General features: G+C 42.9%; 1 protein-coding gene across 3 annotated transcripts in view; it reads left to right on the top strand.

The window, feature by feature from the left end:
• Positions 1-20,345, top strand: part of KMT2D (lysine methyltransferase 2D) — a 203,916-nt gene that overhangs the window by 145,324 nt on the left and 38,247 nt on the right. For all 3 annotated transcript variants that reach the window (XM_089477537.1, XM_089477543.1, XM_089477551.1), the window contains exons 43-44: positions 4,775-4,939; positions 6,942-7,101. In XM_089477537.1, the coding sequence (XP_089333663.1) occupies positions 4,775-4,939; positions 6,942-7,101 (325 nt within the window). The remainder of the gene's footprint in view (positions 1-4,774; positions 4,940-6,941; positions 7,102-20,345) is intronic.

Here is a 20,345-nt window from a genome sequence, read left to right as displayed (position 1 = left end):
GACATCCCTTCAAATATCTAAACAGGGTTATCGTATCACCTCTTAACCTTCTGTTCTCCAGGCTAAACATTCCCAGCTCCCTAAGTCGTTCCTCATAGGACATGGTTTCCAGACCCTTCACCATTTTAGTTGCCCTCCTTTGAACACGCTCCAGTTTCTCAATGTCCTTTTTGAATTGTGGTGCCCAGAACTGGACACAATATTCCAGGTGGGGCCTGACCAAAGCAAAATAGAGTGACACTATTACGTCTCTTGATCTAGACACTATACTTCTATTGATGCAACCTAAAATTGCATTGGCCTTGTTAGCTGCCGCATCACACTGTTGACTCATGTTCAACTTGTGGCCTACTTGGACTCCTAGATCCCTTTCACATGTAGTCTCGTTCAGCCAGGTGTCCCCCATCCTATATCTGAGCGTTTAATTTTTCCGCCCTAAGTGCAGTACCTTACATTTCTCTGTGTTAAATTTCATTTTGTTAGCTTTGGCCCAGCATTCTAATCTATTCAGGTCATTTTGAATTTTGATCCTGTCCTCTGGAGTATTAGCTATTCCTCCTAATTTCGTGTCATCTGCAAATTTGATAAGTATGCCCCCAATTCTGTCATCCAAGTCATTGATAAAGATGTTGAATAGCACTGGGCCCAGGACAGACCCCTGTGGGACCCCACTGGTCACTTCTCTCCAGGATGAAAAGGAGCCATTGTTGAGCACCCTTTGGGTTTGGCCGGTCAACCAGTTATAAATCCATGTAACAGTTACCTTATCTAGCCCACATTCTACAAGCTTGTTTGCAAGAATATCATGGGGAACTTTGTCAAAGGCCTTACTGAAATCAAGATACACTATATCCACAGTATTCCCTCCATCTAACAAGCTAGTAATTTTATCAAAAAAAAAAGAGATCAGGTTTGTCTGGCATGACTTCTTTCTCTGAAACCCGTGTTGACTTTTTGTGATTATGGAATTGCTTTCTAGATGTTCACAGACTCTCTTTTTAATGATCTGCTCCAGAATCTTTCCTGGTATTGATGTCAGACTAACTGGACGATAATTGTTGGGATCCTCTTTTTTCCTTTTTTGAAGATGGGGACAACGTTTGCCCTCCTCCAGTCTGCTGGGACTTCTCCTGTTCTCCAGAAGTTTTCAAAGATTATTACCAATGGTTCCAATATTATATTTGCCAATTCTTTTAATACCCTTGGATGTAGTTCATCTGGTCCTGGAGATTTATATTCGTTTAGATTAACCAGATATTCCTGTACTATCTCTTTACATATTCTGTGCTGAAATTCCCCAATTTTGTCCTCTGCTCCATTTTCCTCAGGTTGAGCACCCTTTGCCTTTTCTGAGAAGACTGAAGCAAAAAAGGAGTAATTCTGCCTTTTCACTGTCCCCTGTTAGCATTTTGCCATCTTCTGCATGCAGTGGCCTTCTTCCTCCTTTTGCTGTTGACATATCCAGAAAAGCCCTTTTTGTTGTTCTTAACCTCTCTAGCAAGCCTGAGTTCATTCTGTGCCTTGGCTTTTCTGACTTTACCCCTACACAGGCTCACTATTTGTTTGAATTCCTTTTTCGTGATTTCCCCATTTTTTCCATTTCTTATATATGTCCCGTTTAAAACTTAGCTCAGTTGAAAGTTCCTTTGTTATCCATCCTGGTTTCTTGAGACACCTCCCATCTTTCTTTCTCAATGGAACTGTTTGAAATTGTGCCTTCAGTATCTCCCTTTTGATAAAGTCCCATCTGTCCTGAACTCCTTTCTACTTAAGTATACCTGACCATGGGATCACCCCCAGTATTTCTTTAAGTTTATTAAAATCTGCTCTCCTAAAGTCTAGAATGTGTGTCTGACTATGCCTGGCTTCTCCTTTCCATTGTATAACAAACTACAGGAGTGCATGATCAATCCCACCTAAGGATCCTACCACTTGCACTCCATTAACTAGGTCATCCCTGTTGGTTAGGATCAGATCCAAAATAGCTGATCCCCTTGTTGCCTCTTCCACCTTTTGGACAATGAAATTGTCTCCCAGGCAAGTGAGGAATTTGCTAGATCTTGAGGATTTGGCTGAGTTTGACTTCCAGCAAATAGTTGAAGTCGCCCATCACTACTACATCTCTCTTTTCTGAATGTGTGGTCATCTGTTCTAGAAAGACATCATCCAATTCCTCAGTCTGACTTGGGGGTCTCTAGTAGACTACCACAATAACATCCCTGTTGTTTCCCTCCCCTTTAATTTTTATCCAGATGCTCTCCACCTGGCTTCCAGGATTGATGTCCTGGATCTCTTCACTGGTGTAAATGTCCCTGACATATAAGGCTATTCCTCCTCCTTTCCTGTTTGGCCTGTTTCTCTTGAAAAGGTTATACCCCTCTATTTCTACATTCCAATCGTGAGACACATCTCACTATTATATCATATTTGCTTTGTTGTGCTAGGAGATGAAGTTCATCTTGCTTATTCCCCATGCTCTGTGCATTAGTGTAGAGACATCTAAGACCATGGGTCCCCTTTACTTGCTGCCTGTGCAAGTTCTTTTGCCTCCCACTTTGGGTCCTTGCACTGTTTGCCTGTGTCAGTTTGACTATTTTCTCCAGCCCTTTGCCTTCCAGAATACTGTCTCCCTCCCCCACATAACTCAGTTTAAAGCCCTCCTGATCAAATTTTTGAGATTATTAACAAAAACGTTTTTGCCAACTGGTGTGAGATGCAACCCATCCTTTGCCAGAAGTCCCTCCTCATGGAACCGCAGCCCATGGTCCAAGAATCCAAACCGTTCTTGGCGGCACCATCTACTGAGCCAGTTATTTACATCCGCTATTTTCTTCTCCCTTCCTGGACCATGCCCTTCAACTGGGAGAAAAGATGAGATGACAACCTGTGCATCCATCTCTTTCATCTTCCTACCCAAAGCCTCATAATCCCTTATGATATTCTAAAGGCTGTGCCTTGCAGTATCATTGGTTCCCACATGAATCAAAAGCAAGGGGTAATGGTCAGTAGGCTTGACAAGTCTTGTCAGCCTCTCCGTCACATCACGGATCTTTGCTCCAGGGAGACAGCACACCTCCCGAGACATCTTGTCAGGCCCACAAACCACTGGTTCAGTGCCTCTCATCAAAGAGTCCCCCACGACCACCACACGTCTCCTCCAAGGCTTAGCAGTGGCTGTTCCCTTTGGTGGAGCTCTCTGGGTCCCCTGCTCTGTCTCTGAAGTCTGTCCCTGCTGCTGTTCCTCATCATCCTTCATAGTAGTGAGAGATGCAAGCTCACAGAATGTTCCTTGGTTTCCCTACTTCTGTGTGTAACACTCCTCCAACTATCTACTTCTGTTGTGTGTGAAGTGACCTCCTCCTCCCCAGCAACTTTCTCTGTGCGTTTCCCATCCAAGACTGTCTGGTCCGTTCAGGTCAGGAAAGCCTCTTGCTCCCTATGACGCTGAAGTGTAGCTACCTGGGACTCCAGCTGCTGTACTTTCTCTTCTAAGAGGGCTACCAACTTGCAACTAGTGCAGGTGAAGTTCCCCAAATCCCTAGGCAAGAAGACAAACATCCCACAAACGTTGCAGGTGACTGCAGCAGAGCCTTCAATGTCCATACTGCGAAGTCTTAAGGAGACACTGAAACAAGACTGTGGGCTTCCCCTGCTAAACTTGGTCTTTGTATCCAAGCTCTGTCACTGAGTTCAAGTCACTGGGCCTATAGTTATGTAGAGCTCCTGACTACTAGCTCTTTCCAGAGGCAAGTCTCTGACTCACTTCCTCAGAACAAAAGTCCCCACAAGCCCCTTAAGGAAAAAAGGGAAAAGTGAAAAATTTAAAGAGTCCCCTCCAACAATGTTCTCATGTCACCTTCTCCTCTATTCTCCAAATCCTCCTTGACTATATAGAAAAATTACAATTCTCTGCCAGCCTTCTGTAGAATTAGGGTTCAGACTCCTCCCAGCAGTGACTCACAGAATACAATAGCTCAAAGTCTAAGGTTAGATCTCACCAAAAGCACATGGAGAAGAAAACCAGCCTTTTCCTCCTTGAAGGAAATGAACTAGAATCCCTCTTCCAGCCTTCTGTAGAACTTAGGGTTCAGACTCCTCCCAGCAGTGACTCCCAGAATGCAATAGCTCAAAGTCTAAGGTTAGATCTCACCAAAAGCGCATGGAGAAGAAAACCAGCATTTTCAATTCAAGCTACAGGAAAAAAGATTCCACCTATACTTCCTGACAGTAAGAACTATTTGGCAGTGAAATACGCTGCCTTGGAGTGTGATGGAGTCTTCTCCTTTGGAGATGTTTCAACAGAAGCTGGATGGCCACCTGTCATGAGTGCTTTGATTGTGTCTTCCCCCTTGGCAGGGGGTTTGGCTAGATGGTGTTTTTGGTCTCTTCCAACTCTGTAATTCTAGATGAGTGCTAGGAAAGAATGGGCTCCCAGTTGCCACAAGACCCTGGCTGTAGGGTACCTTGCTGTGAGATATGCTGTGTCTTCTTCATGAGCACATGCAGTATACAGGATTGTGGTAGGTTGACTTGCTGCCAGTACAAATGCACACATGCAGCAGTAGCAGTCATCTATCTGTAGGAAGTGGTAGTCTGAAAAGCAAATAATTGTCTCCCAAGGGCTGTGCTATGAATAATAATAATAATAATAATAAAGTTTATTTCTATCCCGCTTTTCCAATTTGATCAATCCTGAAAACATAACATGGACCGTAGGATGTGTCACTGTGTGATGATATATGCTGTCTTGATTTGAAGTTCTTTCTTTGTGCAGGAACTCTCCTTGCTGCCTCTGATGGAACCTGTTATCACAGCCAATTTCAACCTTTTCTCACCCTTTGGAAGCAGTCCCATCAATGGCAAGAGCCAGTTGAAAGGCTCCTTTGGTCATGCTGCCTTGGACAGTATTCCAGATTACTACTCACAACTGCTCACCAAGGTATGGTAATCCCTACTTTGCTAATCAGGAAGGGGAAATGCTTAATGTGTTATTTATACAAATGACACTGTGGAAGAACTAGAAGAACATTTGTTTTAAATATGTGCTTTTCTGGAATCAAGACTCCTTATTCACATATCCAAAGAAGTTTATGTGATCTTTTACATGAGACAGAAGGAAAAAAGGAGAGAGATTCTTTTTTATGTTTTTTGAGAGAGCTGAAGGCTTGTATACATACTTGATCAGTGACACCCTAGGACACTGTTCAGCAACTGGTTTTATTGGCAAGATATTTTTGGGAAAGAGTACAGAGTAGTATGCCACTAATTATAGCTACACATACATTATTGGTAATTCCTAGCGCATGGGTTGGATTCTTCCAGTTGCCTATTCCTTACCATGTGGTCTTGGTGCTTTTCTGATCCCTTTGGATTCACCATGACCACTACCGCCATCTGTTCTGCCCTTGTTGCAGTTTCTAAGTTTCCTGCTGCCTTTACATAGTCCTGTCTGTGTGCAGCTGTGGTAGTCCTCTCCTTTTAAAGTTTTGCAGCATTGCTCCAGCACATGGAAGGGGACCTTTTACTCCCTGATCTGAGCCCTCAGCAGTTCCTCATTTGTGGTCCCCCAACATTTATAGGGATTCTCTACTTCTCCACCATGCCTTGTCCCATCCCTAAGTCACACAACCCCTCTGATAAGAAGTTCTCTTGCACAGTCCTAGTCTTCCAAATCAGGAACTGCAGAAGTACTTGGGAATCATAGTATCTCCAGTCATTGACTGGAGGTAACACCAGGATTTCATAAGAGGCTACATTGGGAATCTCGCTCCCAACACACACCACTTGCTTACACATTTGGCAAGGTGATCACAAATAGCAGTAGGGATATGCTTCATGTGTCCCATGTCCTTTTCAGTGGGTGAAAGTGGAGGGTTAGCAAAGACTCCCTGATGTAAGGACAAGTTGCAGGAACAGGCTTGCAGCAGGGCCCATCCTATGGTTTCTTTCACTCAGTCATTGGGAAGGACATGTGATGGCCTGACACACCTTTGACATTAGGGCTGGGGCCATGCTTCCAGATGTAATCCAGCTCACAAAGAGCTTGTTGGCAGATCATGTGGCCCCTCACTGAAAAACTCTTGTACTAACATAGGGCTTAGAGGTGGAGGTTTCTATAAAGTGGGTAGAGCTAAAGTAAGGCACAACATTTGGACTCGAGGCACAGAAGATCACAAGATGGGATGCATATTTGAAATCCCTTATGCAGGCATGGTGGGTGCATTTTAAAAGAAAAGTTTTTAAAAATACAAAAAAATCTTCCATCTTTCAACACTTCCTTATTTCCAAAGTGGCTGACAAGGATAAGAAACAAAAAAATACAAGAAATCTTAAAATAACTTAATATCAAAAATAATACAGGAAGAATTCAAAGATATAGCCGTGTTAGTCTGTAGAATCAGTATGTAGAGAAATCTTGTAGCACCTTTGAGACTAACTGAAAGAAAGAAATTGGCAGCATGAGCTTTCTAGACTTCAGTCTACTTCTCCAAATGCATCTGAGTAAGTTAGTCTCAAAGGTGCTACAAGATCGCTCTCTAAATAAAGGAAGACTAGTGGATGAAATCAGTGGAGATTTAAAAAAAGGTTAGCAGTATCTCGAAAGACTTGGAAAGATAAGAATGCTTTCACCCAGAACTGAAATGTCATTTAAATAGTTGCCCAGCAAAGCTCATTAGACGTAGCATTTATTCCATATTATTTCATTGTCTAAATAAAGTTGTAAAATGGCCTGGATGCTCTGTTTAGGGGTGGTGTATAAACTTTTGATTTTTACATCATTGACAGGCCACTCCCTAATACTTAAAATAGCGGGCATCTTGCTCACAGAGAATAAGTAAGCTTAAGTGGGCAAAGAGATTTAACATGTCTACTGAACTATGAGGAAAGACAAATTGGGTGGGTGAAACCATAGTAGATGTTCTCTTCCCATCTCTGTCTAGAACAACTTGAGCAACCCGCCAACACCACCTTCTTCACTGCCTCCCACCCCACCACCGTCTGTACAGCAAAAGCTGGTGAATGGAGTCCTGTCTTCTGAGGAGCTGACTGAACAGCCCAAGGAGACTGTGTTGCCTCGTCGTGAACCTGAAGGGCAAAAAGGTAAGGTCACTGATGAGCAGAGGTGGTGCTATTGAGTTCCTGTCTGTTCTGGGAGTGTCTCGAAGCTGCAGCCAAGCTGAAGTTACGTATATATGGGGGATCCTAATCCATTTCTTGAAAATTAGTAGTGAGTCCCTTAGAAGGCTATTCTAGCAGAGGCACAAGTAAAACAAATCTGTACAGTGGAAATGGCTGGGGATGATGGTGGAATTCATAATGCTGATGGCTGTTATTTTGTGAGCTAGCTAGTGAATTGCATTTATCAACACAAGTTGATTTAAAGAAGAAGTTGGAAGTCTTAGGCAGAGACGATAGGTTTGTAGAATTTGTGAGTTAGTTATATTTATATGTTACTTTTACCTCCAGTGATTTTGGAGTAGCAAACATGGCTTTCCTCCTCACAACAGTCCTCAACACTGATTAGAAGTTGGCAGATGTCCAAAAGTCAAACAAGAGAACTTAGACAAATAGTTTAAAAGTGAAATAGAGAATTTGTACATCCCTCAGATAAGGCTTATGCACGTTTAAAAAGAATAAACTCACAAGAGAAATGTGAAACTCATAATAAAGAAATGCAAAAAGCTAAATCTGGTTCCATGGAAACAATGCAGAAAGCCAAATTTCGAGCTAAACCAAAACATAGCTCAATTCCAGGCACGCAGCCGGAACATGAATATAAGGGGGATGGAATGAAAACATGGTTCTTGCAGGTGCTAACAGAAAGCCAAACCAAAATCAATGAGGTTTTGAAAGAGACAATCATTAAAAATAATGGGGTACTATCTGAGACAATAACTAATAAAATGATGGAGGAAATGAATAATTCTCTCCATATTATCAAAAAAGAGATTGAACAAGTGGATAAAAAAGTACAATCAATACAAATTGAACTGAAAGCTCAGCAAAAAATAATTTTGGAACACTCATCAAGATTGGACCAACTAGAAAGAAAAATCATTGACCTGCAGGATCTCAACAGAAGGAATAACCTCCATATCCTTGGCTTTCGTGAGTTGCCAAATGAAACATCAAGGACCTTGAAGAAAGAAATTTTCAAATGGCTATTAAGTATTGTTCCTCAAATTACCTAGTGTGATGTCTGCTGTTGGAATCCAATCTTATAAGAATCCACACAGAGCCCAATCTTCATGTAGGAGCAGTAAGTTTATTCATCCTTAGGCTACTGAGCACAGCCAGTCCCAGGAGAGTGAGATGAGGAAGAGAGAACAATCAATCCCTCTCCAACCCTCTTAATAGTATATATACACTACAGCTGATATCACTAAGGGCTGTGTCTTAAAGGTACCTTACATCACACCTAGGAAGAGCAGGAAGTGGAACGTCTATACAGAGCAACAACTTTAAAAAGAGGCCTGGTTCCCAGAGTAGTAATCTTGAGAGTAACAAGCTTTTATAAGAAAGACTTTTTAATGAAAGAAATCAGGAAACTCTCAGGATCACTGAAATATGGGGTATCACAATTGAAATTTACAATAATCTTTGCCCAGAGACTATCAACTGGAGAAGAGGAGTCAAACCATGCATTGCAGTCCTGCAAAAGAATGGAATAAGATACAGTTGGAGTTACCCCATTTTCTTGAAATTTCAGTGGAAAGGGAAGCAGCACAAGATTTATTCCCTGGAAAAGGATTATATCTGTTGAAGCAATTGGATCTGGAGAAAACATTGACAGGGGTGCAACTGGTGGAGCCAAGGAACCATAGAATATAATGACAAAGACAATTTAAAAAAATTCTGTAAAAAAGAAAAATAACAGGAGAGATAAGTAATAAACAATCAGGAGGAGAAAAATTGATCATACATTGGTAAGGATGGTTCCCCACACACACACACCACCCCGAGGGTTAGTAAAAGTTGCGAGCAAGGTTGGATACCTTGGGGAAGGAGGGGGATAGAAATGTATATGTGGGTAGGGGAGGTGGAAGGGAAAGGAGGTGTGAGGGGAAGGTTGGGTGTAGGGCTAGCACACTGAAGAGCCAAGTTAGAAGATTTAGAAAAGTAACATGGTTAATAAAATAAGGATAGCAACATTAAATGTGAAAGGATTGGGGTCTTTAATAAAAAGGAAAAGGGATAGTATCATTGTTGAAGAAAGAAAAACAAGAAACGCATCAAGGAAAACAAGGGACAAATGTACAGTACTTAAAATCAATTGAGTTGCTACTTATGAAAAAGCATATGGTACTTCAAAAGCAAGAGGGGTAGCAACCATAATATCTAATAAATTTGGTTTCAGTGTGTTAAAAGTTAAGGTAGATGAAAAAGGAAGATTTATACTTATGCAAGGAATTATGAAGAGAGAAAAGTATTTGTTGGTCAATGTGTATGCTCCAAACGAGAATCAAAAAGAATTTTATGAAAAAGTATTTAAGGAAATGGAGGCTATTCAGGGAGATTATACAATTATGGCAGGAGATTTTAAGACAGTTATGGATAAGTGCAAAGATAAATCAGACCCAGCAACAAGGGATAGACTTAATAATACTACACCCCTGAATAAGATAATGAATAGAGAAGAATTAAAAGATGTATGGAGACTGATTAAAGGGGATGAAAAGAAATATAGTTCTTCTTCGTGGTCTCTGTGAATCATACAAATGGGTTGTACTGCGTCTGCACAGTGCTGCTCGGAAACTTCTGGAATCACTGGACAGAGTTAACTTTGCAACTTTTTGGTGGTAGCTCCATCCATCCCTTATAAGTCTCCTGCCTTCTTGCTCTTTCCCCAGTTCCTTCTTTCCGCCGCGTTGGCTGCTTTAGGAACTTCGCTACTGGAATCCCCTTGTTATTCTCTGGAAATCTTGACCTCGGCTTGCTTGACCATTCTTAATTCTGACACACACACACACACACACACACACACCGTGTGTTGTTGACCAATCTGTACGTTCTTCGATTTGGATTCTGATTTGGCTTATGATGTCTCTAGCTCGGTTCAAAAAGTGCAACGTGTGTGGTGGTAAGATCCCCGGACAGGATTCCCACTCTACATGCCTTCTCTGCCCAGGTGAGGGTCACAACACCAAGACTTGTGCCCTCTGCAAATCTTTGACTCCCCAAGCCAGAAAAAAATTGCAACTCTTGCCTCAAGGCTGCCTTGTACCAGCAGGCTCTCCTCCCTCCGTCAGCCTCCCTCTCTGCTTCTGCATCCGCGGCTTCAGAGACGGTGCCTACGGCATCTGTTTCTGTAGCCCAGAACTCCTCCACTGAGCCTAGTGCCACTGCAATCTCTGTCCCTGAAAGGGATGTTGGGTCCAAAGGAGCCCACCCAAAGTCTAAGTCCTCCAAAAAGGACAAGACTAAGCACAAGGACTCAAGCTCCAAGAAGGATTCGGCCCATGACAAGGATTCGAGCTCCCTAAGAGAATCGAGCTCTAAATCCTCCTCCAAAAAGAGGCCTCTAGATTCAGGAGAGGGTCCTCCTTACAGCTCTTCCCACTCCAAGAAGGCCCGAACCATGACTCCTGGGGGCGCTTGGTCATCTTCCAAGGACCATACCACCTCTTCGGTACCCAGATGAAGCTCGTCAGTACCAGCCGAACCTGAATCTCTCAAGGTTTGTCGAACGCTGGTTTCAGCTTTGGTCTCTTCACCTCCTGCTACTCTGGCCTTTCACCAGATCTCTGATGACGAGGGTGACGCTGCCATCTGGTCAGCTATGTCACCCCATATGGGCTCTTCCCGGGGTCGGCGGTTTCCCACACCTGTTCCTCAGGTTTAAATCCATCAGGCACAGGTTCACCAGGCTCCTCGGGTTCTTCAGCAGGAAGAATCCGACTACTTTTATGACAGCGAGACAGATAGGTATTATATGTCTGTCAGTCACGATACCATCCGTCATTGCTTTGGCCAAAAATCCACTGTACCACCAACGGCTTTGGTACCCTCTGCATCTTCGGTACTGAGGTCACATCCCACTGTGGTTGCCTCTACCCAGACGTTACCCTCATCTTCTCGTGCAGTGATTGCTGATGACGTCTTGGAGTTGGACTATGATGTGTCAACATGGAGAGTCTCATGCTTCACACGCTGAATTGGGCTTCTCGGATGAGGGCGCCCAACACTCCCACCAGGAGCTTTTTCAACCAGGTGCTTCGTCTCCCACTGATGACGTCCGTTCCTTTGTGGAGCATATCATCAAGATGCATAAAGTGTTGGACCTTCAGATCACTCATATGGAGGATGAAGCCGCCGACCCTATTGAGAGGCAGGTCCATGGCAAAGTTCCGACACCAGCTTCTATTCCTTTGCTGTCTTCATTGGAAAGGATAGCCAAACGCTCCTGGGACAAACTGGCTTCTGTGGCGCCCACGACCAGGAAGATTGAATCCTTATATAGGATTTCTCCATCACCAGTCTTCTTGGCTGTTTGCCCGTCCCAAACAGAACTCTGTGATTGTTGAAGGTGTTGAGGTATGGAGCAGCATTGAAAATGTTCAGATGTGGCAGAAAAGCTAATGGACACTCACTGTCTTTAACCAGGAATTGGTTGCAGCTGTGGCTCCAGACAGCAGATGATTGTCCAAAGTCGCAGAGTGTGCCAGAGAGCAGCACGTAGCATTTATGTAAATATGCTGTGTAATTTGGAATGGTGGACAGTAATCTAGGTAACACAGGAAATTGTACAGGAAGGGGTTGAGCTAGATTGCCACATGGCAAAAGTGTATATATAAGCTCAAATCATCATTGTACAGTGTGGGTTTTGTAGTTGGTGGATGGTGTGTAGCTTTGCTCTCTTGTGTGTTTTGCAACCAAAAATAAACAGTGCCTCTTTGGAGAAAAGCCAGCCTACAGTGCTTTCATCTAGCAGCTGTTTTTCCTGGCAAAGCTCCAGTCTGCCAGTTTATCTATCTACTCACAAGCTTCCAAGATTACTATGCATTTATCTCTGCATATTTTCCCAACAGAAGGGTCTCAGCAGTCCTTCACCCCGAAGACTTCCATGTCGCCTGTTGACTGGGAGGCTAAGAAGGTTGATGGCCTGGCAAAGAAAGCCTATGCCTCCTCTGTTCTTGGACTCAAAGAGGCCAATTATAATGTCTGTATGGGGGCCTACATACAGTTTTTGATGGAAAGGATCTCCCCTATCATTCACGACGTCCTGGATGACAGCCAGGCAGTCCTGGCGGAGATCAGAGATGAGGCACACTCTTTTGGGGGCTGGCTAATAACCTCAGCCTGATACTCCAGTGACTGTTCCATTGAGTATGGCCTGGCTTCGTTCCTCAGACCTGAACCCAAATGCGAAGGCCACCATTGAGGACATGCCATTCGACAATGCCAGCTTGTTCAATCGTGAGATGGATGAGCGCCTCAACTTCAAGTACCGCATGAAGGCAGCTGCCAAAAAACACAGTATGTCCATGCCTTTTCAGCCCACCTTTTGAAAGCTTTTGGAGGTCAGCGACCATGGTATGGCCAAGGCCAATGGCCCTTTCAACAAGACCACCAATACCAACAACAGGAGCACCAGAGGCAGCACTACCCGTCCTAATCCTCTTATTCTTCTGGCCGCCGCCAGACCCCTGCTTGGTACCAAAAGAACTACTGTAAACAGGATACTGACCAGGACAAGAAGAGATTCTGAAGGGTCGCTGCATGCTCCGTTGTCTCCAACAAGTCCTTTTTTCTTGATATTTTGAGGCCCTTCTCTGACACCTGGGCCGCTGTGACTTCCGACTCTTGGGTCCTTGACATCGTCTGTAGTGGTTATGCCCTCGAGTTCAAAGAGCTCCCTCCAACTGGAGCTGTTGTTTCCACACACACATCCCTCAGACACCTTTCTCAATGAAGTACTCACTCTTTTAGCAAAGGGCGCAGTTTCACTTGTGGATCCTTCACAAGCCCCCAGATGTTTTTTCTCTAGATACTTTACGGTCCCCAAGACTGATGGCAGCCTTAGACCCATTTAGACCTGCAACTCCTGAACTCCTATTTGGTCTACCGTCGATTCCGCATGGTAACTCTCACCTCTATTCTGCCCTTATTGCACCAGGGCCTGTGGTTTGCAATGATCAACTTGAAGGATGTGTACTTCCATGTGGGGATTCGAGAGAGTCATCGGAGGTTCCTGTCTTTCGCCGTCGATTCCAACATGTACCAATACAATGTCCTTCCCTTTGGCCTCTCCACAGCTCCAAGGGTCTTCATCAAGTGCATGGCTCCAGGGGTGGCTTATCTTCACCAACAAGGGTCTGGAGTCTTCCTGTACCTGAACGACTGGCTCCTTGCGGCCCCCTCCAAAGATGAATTATGGAGAGGTGTTGACTTCGCCTTGTCGCTCCTCTCGTCCCTCAGGCTTGTGGTGAACTTGTAGAAATCACATCTCACCCCAGTGAGGCAGATCAGGTTCATCGGCACTGTCCTCGACTCCAAAGACTGCATCGTCTATCTGCCTCCAGACTGTTTTCAAGCTCTTTGCACTGCGGTCAGGACTTGTCTCGCTCACAGATGAGTGAAGGCCAGCGATGTTGAAATAGCCCTGAGACATATGGCCTCCACGACGTTCGTGACACCGTGGGCAAGGTTACAGTTTCAGCCCCTCCAGTCATGGTTCCTGTCAGCCTTCAATGCAATGATGGACCCCCCGTCCAAGTGGATCACGGTTCCGAGGCCAGTTTCCTGCTCGCTCCGTTGGTGGCTCGACTCCCAGAACATTTACGTTGGCATGCCTTTTTTACCTCCTCAACCTCAGGTCACCCTAACCACGGATGCATGCATGGAAGGTTGGGGAGCCCACTCCTTAGGCCTCTTCATCAAAGACAAGTGGTCCCTGGACGAACAAACTCCCCACATCAATGCCCTCGAGATGCTTGCTGTGGAAAAGGCCCTGAGAGCTTTCAAGACAAGTTTGTCCAACAAGGTAGTACTCCTTCTGACAGACAACACCACAGTTATGTACTACTTCAGCAAGCAAGGGGGCATCAGGTCACAGATCTTGCTCGACATCACGCTCCACATCTGGGAGTGGTGCATTCCAAGAAGGATTCTGCTCCAAGCAATCCACTTGCCAGGAGAAGAGAACAACTTGGCCAACCAGCTCAGCAGGTCTTCCACTGCTTGCCATGAGTGGATGCTCTATCCCAAGATGGGGTGGGGAACCCCTCAGCTCGACCTATTCGCGACCGTCCTCAACAGCCACTGTCCCCAGTTCTGCTCCCAATCGCGCAACAACTCCCTCGAAGATGCGTTCATCTTCACTTGATCAGGAGAGATGCTTTATGCCTTTCCTCCATTCCCATTGATTACCAGGATGGTGTCCAAGATGACAACAGACTGCTTGTATTCTATCCTGATCACCCCTTGGTGGCCGAGACAACCGTGGTTCCCTTCTCTGTTCCACCTCTCCTGAGAGGACTTTCTCCAACTCGACTTCTGTCCAGATCTTCTCACTCTTCAGGACAGCTGGGTTCGACATCCGGACATGAAAATCTACCAATGGTGGCATGGAGGCTCTGTCCCTAGACTTGCTCCTTCCCTCGGTACGGACGGTGATCCTGGCTGCCAAGAAGCCAGCCACCAAGAAATCCTATGCTTCCAAATGGAAGAAATTTGTTGACTTTCTCTCTGCAAGAGACCTCTCTCCATCCTGGGTGCTGACATCGGTGGTGTTGGAGTTCTTGATGACACTTCTGGATTTGGGGCTGTGCCTCACCTCCATCAAGTGTTATCTTTCTGCCATCTGTTCTCATTATCAGTTTGATGGCAAGCCTCCCTTTTCCAGGGACCCTCTGGTGAAGAGTTTCCTGAAAGGTTGCAGCAACCTCCATCCTCCAGTCTTGGTACCGACACCTGCTTGTAGTCTAGACGCTGTGCTGTGTTGTTTACAATCCAAGCCTTTTGAGCCCATGGCCACAGCTGACTTGAGGCTGCTGACCTGGAAGACAGCCTTCCTTGTGGCCATCATCTCTGCTCGCCGTGCCGGTGAACTCTGTACCTTGCAGAGGGATCAGGTTTCCTTAGGTTCCATAAGGATAAGGTTGTCCTCCGTACCGACATTATCTTTTTGCCTAAGGTAGTGTCATCCTTTCACATGTTTCAGGACATTGTTTTACTGACCCTGGCCTCGAACCCGACCACCAATATCAAAGGTTGACTGCACACCTTGGAACGTTCAGAGGGCTCTGGCCTTTTACTTGGACATAACAGTGGGTTTGAGCCGTTCCGAGAGACTGTTCCAGTGCTGTTTGGAACCAAAAAAGGGACTGCCTCTGAGCGCGCAGAGGCTTTACAAATGGGTGGCTGGTACCATCCACCTCTGCTATGAACTGTCGGGTAGACCTCTCCCTGCCAGGATTCAGTCCCACGCAACTAGGGCGGTAGCAACATCCTCCGCTTTTTTTGACTGGGGTCCCCTTGGAGGATGTCTCTAAAGCTGCTGTTTGGTCCCAGCCCTTGACTTTCATCAAACATCATAGGCTGGACACCAGGGCCAAATTGGACGCAGCGTTTGGAAGGGCAGTATTGGTTTCAGGTTTACATTGATATATTGCACTGCATTCTCTTGTTGACTTTATTGTGTTCCAAGTTACTTATGCCTTGAAACTTGCATTTCTTTCCATCAGTGCTGACACCTTGACTGATGCTTTGGTGTTTGTTTATAAACTGCTGATAATGTATGTTTAATTGCCAGAACTGGCATGGTTTACACAAGACTGACATGGTCTCACATGTGCCTTATGATTGGAATGTGTTTTCAAAATGCAATTCAATTGTTGTTGTTGACTTTAAAGTACTATTTATTGAGGTACTAAATGCAACAAACACAGCCTTTGGTTCAAAGATTTTTATTGTGTTGTTTCAATAAACACAGCTTTGTTTGAACCTTACTTTGGTGTCATGACACTCCCTCTGCCACTGACCTAAGCTTGTCAGTCTAACCCATTTATATGATTTGCAGAGACCACGAAGAAGGAGGACAGGTTGCTCACCTGTAATGGTATTTCTTTGAGTGGTCATCTGCAAGTACATACAAATCCCGCCCATCCTCCACTCAGTGTCCTGCTCATCATTGTCTCACTCCTATGTCGCTTACGCGGTGTAAAATTCGGAACTGGGGAAAGAGCGGGAAGGCATGGGACTTATAAGGAATGGGCAGGGCTACTGCCAAAAAGTTGCAAAGTTAACCTTGCTCAGTGATTCCAGAAGTTTCCAAGCAGCACTGCACAGGCGCAGTACAACCCATTTGTATGTATTCGCAGATGACCACTCAAAGAAATACTGTTACAGGTGAGCAACCTGTCATTATTCAGCAGTTTGTAAAAATTATTCTAGAATAGATTTTATTTTTGTATCCAAAAATATGATTCCAAAGGTATTAAATAGAAGGGATAGAAGGGATAAAAGTTACAGACCATGCTTTAGTTAATATGGCTTTTATATTCAAAAAGGACTACAGAGAAGCAAAAAGATGGAGGTTGGACACCAGAATACTCAATTATAAAGACATACTGAGTAAAATTGAGAAAGAATGGCAAAATATATGGGATATCAATAACAGAGAGGTTTCTCAAGCTGTGTTATGATACACTATGAAAGCGGTTGCTTAGGTGGAAAGACGAGAGGTTGTATTAGGGAAACATGTAAAGAGATGACAGGAAGAGAGGAAAATAAAATTAGAAATGGAAATTAAAAATTAGATAATGATTATATAAAGGATAGGAGTAAATATATATATGTAGAATTACAAGCAAAAAGAAAGGAATTAGAATAGAAATAAATGAGGTCCAGAAAAATTTGATACATTTATGGGAATTTTTTGAATATAGCAATAAAAATTCTAAAATGTTGGCAAGATCAACACAAAAAAAGAAAGAGAAGAATATGACTGGTGTAATAAAGGGCAAAACAGGGAGGATATGGATGATGATGAAAGAAAGGATAAAGATATTTGAAGAATATTACAGTGCACCTGTTCCATACGCGGGCACACCATATGCAGCTTCCCGTTTATGTGGACACCACATCGCCATTAAATGAATGGTGTGTGCGCGCCACGCCACCATGAGCACAAGCCCCATTCTATTGAAAGGGGCTCTAGCTTATGTGGGATTTAGATCCCTTGCGTAAGGCTAGGCTCCAATTTATAAAAAATTATATTCAGCAAAAAATATGTCAATGGAAAAAATTGAGGAATATATTGAGAAACATTGGAAAACAAAAATAGAGGAAGACAATAAAGAAATAATGGAGCAACTGGTTTCGAAAAAAGAAACAGAAGAAGTGATAGATAAATTAAAAGGAGGGAAATCGCTAGGAATTGATGGGTTGGGACCAGAATATAATAAAACATTAGAAAAGATTTTAGTACCTATTCTATACAATAAAATTTTAAATGGAGAAAGGATCCCGCCACCATGGGATCATTAGTTGATAATACTGATTCCGAAACCAGATTTGACAGACCCTGGATCATACAGACCTATATCCTTTATAAATCTATATGCTAAAACACTAACAGAAATAAGGGCCAAAAGAATGATTAAGTTGATACATAAATATCTTCAAAATGATCAATGTGGGTTTGTGCAAGGAAGATAAATGTCAAACTTAATAAGAAGAGTATTGAATAAAATAAACATAATTGGGAAGAATAAACAAAAAGTAGGAATAATGGCATTAGACATTTATAAAGCTTTTGATTGTGTGGAATGGCCAGCATTAAAAATGCCATTAAAAAAATTAGGTATGGGGGCAAAATTTAGAGGATTGTTAAATCAGCTATATTCAAACATTGCAGCAGTAGTAATGGTAAAAAATGGACTAATAGAACAAATTCAAATATCTAGAGGTACAAGACAAGGCAGTCCTCTCTTCCCAATTTTATTTGTAATGATTATTGAAACTTTGGCAAATGTTATTAGGAAGGATGAAAGTTTGGAAAGAATTGGGATTAGAAAATTAAATCAAATAAGTTTATTTGCTGATGATACCCTATTGACAATTAAAGGTCCACTTAAAAAATGGATAAAATAAAAAGGCATTTAAAGAAGTTTGGGGAAATGTCAGGCTTATGAGTAAATTGGAATAAATCAGAGTTAATGATGTTTAATTATACAAAAACAGAAGAAGAGGATTTCTTAAAGGACAAAAGGATAGATAGCAAATTAAAAGATACAGTTAGATATTTAGGAATAAATATTACAAAAAAATTTACAAAAACTGAAGGAACAAAATAACAATTTTATTTTATTTATTTATTTTATTTATAGCCCACCCAATCACGAAGAATCAGGGCAGGTTACAACAGTACAGAAAATACTTAACAATTACAATAATACAGTGCTTCCATGTCATACACGGCTTTCAGCATATGCTAAAAGCCGCACAGGGAGGAAGAGGTGGCGCATCCCATAGGGACTAATGGGTCGTGTGCCACTGCGTGCACGAGTCCCATTCATTTAAATGGGACTTGAGCATATGCGGAATTTGCTTTATGCGGGGGAGTCCAGAACGGATCCCCCGCATAAAGCAAGGGCACACTGTAATAACATAACAAATCACAATAGCAATGAATAGCAAAAAAGAAAAAAATACATAGCAAATAGCAACAACAGTAAAAAGAACAATGGAAAATGTATGGCGATTAACATAGCAAATCAAAAATACAAAATTAATCCCCTTAACAATAAAATAATAATACAGAAAGAATCAAAATTACATCATGAAGAATACAAAGTACAATAAGCATAACATAACATAGCATAATAATAGTCAAAAACATAACATAGCATAACATAATAATCTAAACAACCATCCCCAACTCTCCCCTGTCAACAAAACAACAGTCAGTTATCAAATATCAATTACATATCTGAAATAATAAAACTCTGGGCCAGTATAGCCAGGTGTTCTGGTGACATTAGAGCCAGCGTTCGAATCCTCCGCCACTCTCCTCTGTTCACTAACGTAAAACTGGCTGGAGGTGTAAAGGGGGGAGATGTGGATAGGAGGCCTCCTGGCCAGATACGGAGTCCTTCTGTAACCCAGGTGAAAAAGGGCAAGGAGGACAGCAGGACAGCATTTTAAAACTTGCCACTCTCTTGCCTCTGTGTGTCTGCAGCTGAGTCCTAGTGGTTTTGGGCAGGTTCTTCCTCAGCTGAGCAGGTCTTCCTGGAGGACAGCAGGGCAGTGTTTTAAGCTCTCTGCCACACCTCTGTGTGTTTGCAGAAATTAAAAGGAAACTAGAAGAATATAAAAATATTAAATGATTGTGATTTAGTAAAACTGCATTAGTAAAAATGGAAATGTTAACTAAGATGTTACCAATACAAATATCAGAAGCTGAAATAAAAAAAAAATTGGGAAGTACTAGTTAATAATTTTTATAACGGGAATAAAAAAGTGAGGATTAATAAAATATACTGGTACAAACCCCCAAAAGATGGAGGATTGGGTCTCCCAAATTTAAAATGGTATTAGAACGCAAATCAATTGAGATATATTATAGATTATAGATGATGATGATGATGATGATGATGATGATGATGATGATGATTATGCTTTATTTATATAGTGCTGTAGATTTACAGAGCACTGTACATACAAACAATAAAATAGATAAAGTAAACCTGTCCATAGCATACAATCTAAGAAATAATACCATAATACATATAAATAATACATAACAATACAGGAAAGGGGTCAATAAAGTAAAGCAGGCAACAAATTAAAAACATCAAATAATAATAGTCATGCAATGCCTGGGAATGTTTCTCTGAACAGGATGGTCTTCAACTCAGTTTTGAAACTGGTTAAAGAAGTGATGGCCCATGCTCATGGGGGAAGGAGGTTCCAGGAGAGAGGGGCAGCAAGTAAAAAGGGACGAATCCAGGATGGGGCAGTGAATATCCTAGGCTGAGACAGCAGACCTTAATTACTAGAACGGAGGGCCCGAGTGAGAAGGTGAAGAGAAAGAAGGTTAGATAAATAAGGAGGGGCCAGCCCATGACAGGAAAAACCAAAAGAGCTAATAAGTTTTCCTAAGGACAGTGTGTAGAGAGAAAACAAAAGGGGACCCAAAACAGAGCCCTGGGGAACTCCAACATATAAGGGAACAGAGGACGAGGTCTGACCACCCGTGACCATTGCAAAAGATCTATCTGACAAATAGGATCTAAACCAGTCAAAAACGGAGTCCGAGAACCCAAGGTCAGAAAGTATGTCAACTAGAAGACCGTGATCAACGGTGTCAAAGGCTGCAGACAAATCAAGAAGAATGAGAA

The sequence above is a fragment of the Sceloporus occidentalis genome, unplaced genomic scaffold (genome assembly GCF_023333645.1).
Source record: "Sceloporus occidentalis isolate IW3139 unplaced genomic scaffold, rSceOcc1.0.p SCAF_1, whole genome shotgun sequence".
In the NCBI taxonomy this organism is placed as follows: domain Eukaryota; kingdom Metazoa; phylum Chordata; class Lepidosauria; order Squamata; family Phrynosomatidae; genus Sceloporus; species Sceloporus occidentalis.
Note: the sequence above shows the minus strand (reverse complement) of the source record. Positions and strands in the feature narration are given on the sequence as shown.